We start from the raw sequence: 8,113 nt of genomic DNA on the forward strand, positions 1-8,113 counted from the left end.
AAAAAAATATTGAAAAGGACATAAAAAAGTAGAAGGACATCCCATGTTCCTAGATTGAAAGAATTAACATAATCAAAATGGCAATTCTACCCAAATTAATCTACGTATTTAACGCAATCCCAATCAAAATCAGATAAATGGATGAAAAAAGTATGGCACATATACTCTATGGAATACTACTCTATAAAACAAGACCCTGGCATTCAATAGAAAGTGGTCAAAAATAGAGGATCTATTGCTGAGTGAAGCAAGCCAGGATATGAAAGATACTGTATGTATCCACCTAATATATACTGACTAAGCACACTTTTTGGTAGAGATCAAAATATTGGAGGGCATAAAAGCAGTGAAAATAGCTATGGATGCTGAAGACAATGTAGAATGGGGTGGGGGAGAAGGGAAGAGTATGGAGAAGGATAGCAAGAGAATAGAGAGGCATGACATTAGTGAAACACAGAAATGGTTTATTACCTGTTGATGATAACATGTATAGTATTCTCAACTGGACTGGTCTGAGAAGTATTTCATGCTGGGGAAATCCTTTGTACAAGCCAAATGATATATAGTGATTGAATGTTTAAAAAAAATGACAATAAATAATAATAATAATAATAATCTGAAAAAAAGATGAAAATCTATTTGATGAGGAGGAGGACAGTAATATCTTTGTCTTGACTGACATGCATGGTAATCATGCTGGGAAAAGAAATGTAATGCCCTGTAAAGATATATGTGATTCAATGTAATATAAAAAAAGACTATGATAATAAATAAAATTAAAAAAAAAAAAAGTCTATTAGGGCCCAGGCCTCTAAATTTTTAAATTTTTCCCTAGGTGCCCAAGTCCTCTCAGTGTGCTGTAACAAAAATATCTTAAATGGTTGGTTTATAAACAACAGTTTATTTCTCACAGCTCCAGAGGCTACAAGGCCCAAGATCAAGGAATCACCAGAATCCATGTCTCGTGAAGACCCACTTACTGGTTCCAAGATGCTCTTTTCCCTGTGTCCGCACATGGTAAAAAGGGCTAGGCTGCTCTCCTAGGTCTCCTTCACAATGGAGCTAATCCCATCATGAGAGCTCTGCCCCGTGATCTAACACTTCCAAAAGCACACCTCCTACTACCATCACCTTGGTGATCGGGTTTCAACATACAGATTTTGGAGAAACACATTCACAGCACACTGTCAGTATAGTATACAGCTGTAGAATACTTTGCCATGTTACAATACAGACAGAATTACATACATAAATGAAGTTAATGATAAGTCCTGTTCTATGGAATATAAAATAACATCACACTATAATCAAAAATTTAAATTTCAAGACAAGTAGGAGGCTTACATTTGTGTGTAAGGGTAATACACTCAGGAAGGAGGACAGGGGCTGAAGAGGCCCTCTGATCAGTCAGGCCTGTAGGCTTTGGGTCCAAGAGCCAGTGCAGGTAAGGATATAGTCCTGGGGCACAGGGTCCCAATAAAGACACTCAGCATTTTAACACTGCCCAGTTTAGAATACAAAATAAGCTAGGCATGCTCACAAGATGCTCCTCTTAAGGAGTTACCACAAATGACAAGTTGTTTTTATAGACTCAAACAATGGCTAATAATTCACTAACAGCAGTGGTTATCCCCTTAGAGTTCACGAACTAAAAGATGGACCTAATAAGCCAACTGCCCATAGGGCCGGAGGCTTCTTGGCAAAGTAGCTGCTCTTCCTTGCATGACCTCACCACCCAAAGGACATTCCCTTCATCTACCAGGTAACAAAAATTTGTGGATATTTTTAAACTGCTAAAGTCTTGCCTGTTAAAAGATGCTAGCATCTCTACCACTCAGTGGTCCAGCATTTCTGGGAGGTACCTGGCACCTTGCATGATTCTGTGGCTGTACAACTTCCTTCTGAGAAACTAGACTCTTCTCCTTTCTAACTAAAGAGCAAACCACAGAGCCCACTTGAAGCATGGCTCCTCTGACATGGCAGATTATAAAACCTACCTGACTACCACACTGTCCTCCACACGGTAGTGACTCACTTCCTTCTGCCTGGGGCTACTGGCCAGTTAGGGCACCTGCTGTCTCCTTGCCACCTGCCACATGAAGCTGTGAACACTTCACGGTTAGGAACTATACAATTTGCCTGGCCCCAGCCCCTGACCTGCAAGTTCAGCAGCTGGCACAGGGCTGGGCATACGCAGGTGCTGGGAAAATATGGGACACATAAACGCACTTACTGGTGAGTGGCAGTGCTGCTAGGAGTGTTTTCTGAGACATCAGGAGCTCTTCCTCTTACACATTTGGGGACAGAGAAAGCATTCCAAAGGTGCTGTGAACTGAATTTGTGCTTCTCCCATTCATATATCAAAGCCTAAATCCCAACGTGATGGTATTTGGAGGTGGGACCTTTGTGACACAACTAGGTTTAGATGAGGTCATGAGGGTGGGGCCCCTATGATGGAATTGGTGCTCTAATCAGAAGAAGACGGATCTTCAACTATGTGAGAAAACTGAGGAGATGGTAGACCTGAATCTGTCAGCCTTAACGAGGAACCTGAACCAGGACTTCCAGTCTCCAGAGCTGTGAGAAACAAATGCCTATTATTTAAGCTAACCAGTTGGGGTACTTTGTTACAACAGTACAAGCTGCCCAGACAAAGGCCAGTCACACACACAGATGGCACTTTTAGCAAAACTCAACTCTGACCCCTGTCAGACAACACAACAAAGCAGTGGGGACCTTCAACTCAGGTGAGATGATAGCTCCTTCCCAGGGGACTTGGTTACTTCCTTCCACCTAAACCACTGCCTGACAGATTTCTTTCTTTCTATGTGTTTATTTTTAATTTTTAAATTTTGCTATAGGGCACATGTGCTTGTTAGAGAAAGATGGAGAGAGAGGGGAAGAGAGAAAGCATCTCCTCCAGGGGGCATAGCCATGCTGTAATCTCTCTATTCTCCTCTTAGGGTTTTGGGCATGTATGCACATGTGCCTGGTGTGTTTGCTAAGCTGCTGGGTCTGGGACTCGGCCATATGGCCCACATAGGATCCAGCAGCCTTAACCACCACACCACTGGCTGGCCCCAAGATTTCTTGAACGAGGACTTTATCTCTTGGTCTCCCATCTGTCTTTATGCATTAAGGTTCTTAACTCGTACCTCCACATTCCCAGCACCCAACCTCAGTGCCCTTATCTAGGATACACACAAATATAAGCCTCTCCAGAGAAAGTGATGCTCCAGGTGGGGCCCCACATCTAAGGGATTTCTAGTGCCAGAGTATAGGCCCCAAGTGTTCACGGTCCCCTCCACACTCTGGTAAGTAAGTAAGTAAACAAAAGATACAAGGGTAAGTTCAGTCGCCATAAATCTGGTGCCTTCCTGGTCCCACTCCCTCCCCGGCTTAGCAGTGGGCTGTGTCTGGGAAATCCAAACGTGATGCATTTACCCACCAGGCTCTCCTGTCATTAGACTTTATGTCCTTCAGAACATAAAATGCCAATAATCTCCATGCTGTCTACCTGATGCATCATGAAGCCAGGTTGTCTGAACACACACCTTGGCCCCTCTTCGTTTCGTGCTGTTATACATTTAAGAGATGTAAACATCTGTCATGAAATAAAAGGTGCTGCAAATCAGGAGCACCTTCATTTTTATAGGACTCATGACCCTAGGAAAGTGCCTTTGCACTTAAAAGTTATAAAAGTGGGACCAGCAGTTAGCGTAATGGCTATGTCGCGGGACTCTCATGTAGTCGACCGCGATTCGAGTCCCGGACCCGGTGGCTTAAAACTCACACCGGGCGCGTGTGTGCGCTTGCCCAAGATCCCAAGAGGAGAATGGAGGAGAAAGAATTGCGGCGTGGCCATCCCCTCCAAGGGGGTGATTTCTCACTTTCTGTCTCTCTGTCTCTGTCTGGCGAGCACACGCGTCCTATCGCAAAAACCTCTTCAAAATAAATGAATAAATAAAATAAATAAAAGTTGTAAAAGTTTGTTTAATAAATAAATGCAAAATTTATACGCGAATGAATGCAAATTTGCCTACACATGCCCCTCACACATGATGTAAACCCTTTTCCAAAGACAGTCTTCCTCCACCAACCTGTGTAGCAGAAGTGACTACAGCTCTGCACTATATGTTATTAATTCTGTAAAGAGAACTCATTTTGCACAGGACTCCCTTAAGTTTTGACCTGAAAAAAATAGGAAAAGATCCTAAGAGACTACCCAATGCAACTCCCTTCCCCCTTCACAGACTAAAAACTCTTGTGCTGAGAGTTAGGAAAAGAGGAAGACAATGACGGCACTGGGTCCTGCGGCCTCTCAGTGCCTCTTCTCTTGGTAGGCTTTTTTGCAAACCTGAGACAGAATATTCCAAATGCATAAGACACACCAGGATCCTAATCCCATCTCCTTGCCACTAGCATAAGTCTGCACAGCACTTCTACTGTAAGTGACAGCAATTACAGTTTCAAGTCTTTCCAACAGGTATTTCTCAACAGCAACGGCTACTTTATATCCCCAAAGAGCCTCCAGCCTGACTTCATTTTGCTGCTTCAAAAGACATGTCAAGTAGCATGCATAAACTCTTCAAATGGCAAGTCTAGGAAGAAGTTCTAACCTCATTCACATTCTACTTTACTATGTGAACTCTAGGACAATGGGGACCTAGAAAATGGATGTGAAAACAGCTCACACGACGATCTCTACCTTTGACAAGCAACTTGTCTCTCACAGAAACCCGTCGAGTGGAGTCTGAGGCTGTGGCTGCTGACCGGGAGCCTTTGAGACCGTCATCTCGCTTCAGCTTGCTTGCCAACGTTAGCATTACTGCTGCCTTGACCCTGGAACACAGGAGTGAAAGTGGGGTTCAGCACCGAGTCCCTAGACAGTGACCAGACACTGAGGAAAATCGACAGGTGAGTTTTGTTTTGATTTTTTTCCTATATTTAGAAAAATTATGCATACATCAATAAGTCTAATTCCTTCATAATGAATTTAAGTAATCTCTATGCTATCCCTCTGTGAGTCTAACTTTAAAGTATGATTTAAAACAGTAAAAAAAGAGAGCTGTACATTTAACACTCACTGGCACTCACTAGGTGTCAGGCTCCAGAGCCCCCATGGAGCACGCAGTCCAGGGGGCCCCAACAGCTTCCACCCAGCATGGCCCCCCAGTGGGTCTCCTGTGGGCCCAGCACTTCGTTGGTATTTTAAACCATCATAACCCAGGTCTCTCACATAGCTTCTTACAGCATCCTCTGCGTATGCCAAAAGACTGCCAGATTTTAGTTTCTATAGTTTATATTACAAAGCAAGGCACTGACTATGATTTGAACTACACTCAGCCTTATCCATATTGACACGCGCGTGCAACCCCCTAAGAAGTACTGGTCGGGCTGGCACTGTTACTTCATGGCTGAGGAAGCTGGAGCCCACACGGCTGACGGAGCAGTTTGAATCCCAGCCCCACTGGCCTGAAAAACACACCTGGCACATGTGTATGTGTGCCCCAAATCCATATAGGATGGAGAAATGAGGGAGGGACTGTGGCATGACCACACCCCTGGGGGGAAGGCTGCCTTCTCCCTTCCTCTCTCTAGTAAGCGCACGCATTCTCTAAAACATGGTAAAAAGGGGGGAAAGCAGTGATGGCACTAGTCTAAAGGCTTCAAAAGACACGTCAAGTAGCATTCATAAACTCTTCAAACGGCAAATCTAGGAAGAAATTCTAACCATATTCAAATTCCATTTTACTATGTGAACTCTAGGAGAATGGAGACCTAGAGGGACCAGCAGTTGGCGTAATGGCTATGTCGCTGGACTCTCATGTAGTCAACCGCGGTTCGAGTCCTGAAGCTGGTGGCTTAAACTCATGTCGGGGACGGGTGCATGCGTGCCTCAGATCCTGAGAGGAGAATGGAGGAGAAGGGATTGCGGCATGGCCATCCTCCCTGTGGGGTGATTTCTTGCTTTCTGTCTGTTTCTCTCTGTCTTTCTGGCAGGCACATGCACTCTATAGCAAAAACCTCTCCAAAAAATAAAAAGAATGGAGACGTAGAAAAATGGGTTTTCCAAGGCCACTCAGATGCTAGAATTCACCATTGGCAAATTAGATACCAAAAGTCCCTTTTAGGGATGATGGAAATGTTTTTTGCCTTTTTTTCTTGTTAAAGAGATTTATGCTATGGGGTATGTACATTTACTAGAGAGACAGAGACAGAAAGCAAGAAATCACCCCACAGGGGATGACATGTCATAATCCCTTCTCCTCCGTTCTGTTAGGATTTTGGGCATGCACACACATGTACCCGGCATGTGTTGGTCAGCCATGTGGAAGCACACCATCTGCTAGTCGCGATGGAAATGTTTTTATCTTGAGTGTGGTTATGGCTTCAGGGTATATACAAATATTAAGACCAATCAATAACACACTTTAAGTATGTGCAGTCTATTGTGCTCCAATTACACCTCAATGAAATGGACAAAAACGTGAACACACACTAACAATGGTTTTTACACAGAGGACTGGTCCACAACACTGACCACTTCTTCCCTTCCAGCTTCAGCCAGGGCTGAGAAATGCTGGTTCAGTTGATGAAGTCACTTCACAAGGGAACAGGGTCAGGAGCACTAGAAGGAGCTCAGCCCACAAGCTATCAGATTGTCAGGAAAGTCGTGACATATTTTTCTATGTCTTTCTATGTGAAAATACGTCATGACTTTCCTCCAATACCAGAGACAACAGCACCATCCAGAGCCAAGCTCTCATGCTGTGGCCCCACCTGAATGCTCCTGCCAGGAATCCCTCCAGCAGATCTCAGGAATCCCTCCAGCAGATCTGGATCATGGAGCTGGAACTGCTCACCAGCTCGCCTGCTGCCAGGGACCTAGGCTGGAGCACACCAGTCCTGCCACAGTGTTGGGCTGCCCAATGATGGGCCAGGTGCGTGTCCATCACATGGGGGTCAGCTGGAAACATTGAAAGCTCCACACAAGGACCACCAAGTTTTACCCTCCGGGACTTCGGTGATGCATACAGGGTAAAAAGTAACAACATAATAGACAGCATGTGTGAAGAGAATCCAGGAGGCAGTACCCTAGAAAGGGCAGAGTGAGGAGCACCATGCACAAGCCAGCGCCAGGACACACACATGGTCCACCCTGGACCAGTTCCGAGGACCTGCCCTGAAGAAGCTGGGCAAGAGGAAGGCGGGGGCTGGCAGGAGCGACTGCTCACAAGGACAGGCTCACCACCAGGGAGCTTCGGCATCACTGCAGCCACGGGCTGTGCCTGGTACTTCCAGCCCTCCAGCCTACCGAGTTCTCCTCTGTGGGCAAAGGATGGCCCACACTCCCTCCACTGAGGCAGATTCCTAGCTTGTCATCTTCAACAAGTGTGCGGTCCTAACAAACACGCTGGACACTGATTACACAAGCTGTAGGAGAAAAAATCACGCTGGTACTGTTTTCCAGACAATAGTGCATTATGTACAGGAACCACCAATTCCTCCATCATCTGTCTCCTGATCACGTGCCACTTCAGGGAGACAGCAAGGGCCGAACTCGGGAATGTGTCCACAGCTGTAAAAGTGACCTATGCAAGGGCTCTGACCAAGGGAACTGCTCCCGCTGCCCAACGGGGAGCTGAACACTTGCAGTGCTTCAGAATTCTCTCTTCCTTCTCCAGTATGCCTGCCTCACAAAGATCTGGCTTAAAACTAAACTTCCTCTTTCCCGTAAATCGCACTCTGACTAAGGCAGCATTTGGTAAGAGATCAGCAGATCTGAAGAGCACGGCTCTGTCTCTGAATTCCACAAGTGGTTAATTGGCCCAGTGAAGTCCCTCCTCTGGGTGGGACCTGCTCTTAGACTGTTCAAAGAGGATTCCTGTGTGCCAGTCCCTACGCTCAGGTCAAGTGCTACTTCCTCAGCCTTCCTGAGTGCAGTGGCAACACCAGGCTGTCACCTGCGCAGGGATACAAGGGCCAGGCAGCTCAAGGTGCGACACTGCTCAAGGATGACTCCACCTGCTGCGGAGAAACCCAGTCCAAGCAGGTCCCACGGGACACAGCCTCCCCCGCCACAGGGCCTCGATGCAGACCCCAGGAAGCC

General features: G+C 45.9%; 1 protein-coding gene and 1 long non-coding RNA gene across 4 annotated transcripts in view; one reads left to right on the plus strand and one right to left on the minus strand.

Annotated features, from left to right (window-relative positions):
* UBE2F (ubiquitin conjugating enzyme E2 F (putative)) overlaps window positions 1–4,882 on the minus strand; it is a 71,159-nt gene extending 66,277 nt beyond the window's left edge. The window contains exon 1 of one of the 3 annotated variants that reach the window (XM_014589113.2): window positions 4,709–4,882. In XM_014589113.2, coding sequence (XP_014444599.1) covers window positions 4,709–4,826 — 118 coding nt within the window. In that variant the 5' untranslated portion in view covers window positions 4,827–4,882. Of the gene's footprint in view, window positions 1–2,233; window positions 2,383–4,708 lie in introns of those variants that run through there. The other 2 variants (XM_006151948.3, XM_014589114.2) reach the window with 2 other exon arrangements.
* Window positions 4,845–8,113, plus strand: part of LOC102479580 (uncharacterized) — a 27,225-nt gene continuing 23,956 nt past the window's right edge. Inside the window, exon 1 of the long non-coding RNA XR_335061.2 lies at window positions 4,845–4,917. This is a non-coding gene — a long non-coding RNA (uncharacterized LOC102479580). The remainder of the gene's footprint in view (window positions 4,918–8,113) is intronic.

Source organism: Tupaia chinensis, unplaced genomic scaffold (assembly GCF_000334495.1).
Source record: "Tupaia chinensis unplaced genomic scaffold, TupChi_1.0 Scaffold000332_1, whole genome shotgun sequence".
Lineage (NCBI taxonomy): Eukaryota > Metazoa > Chordata > Mammalia > Scandentia > Tupaiidae > Tupaia > Tupaia belangeri.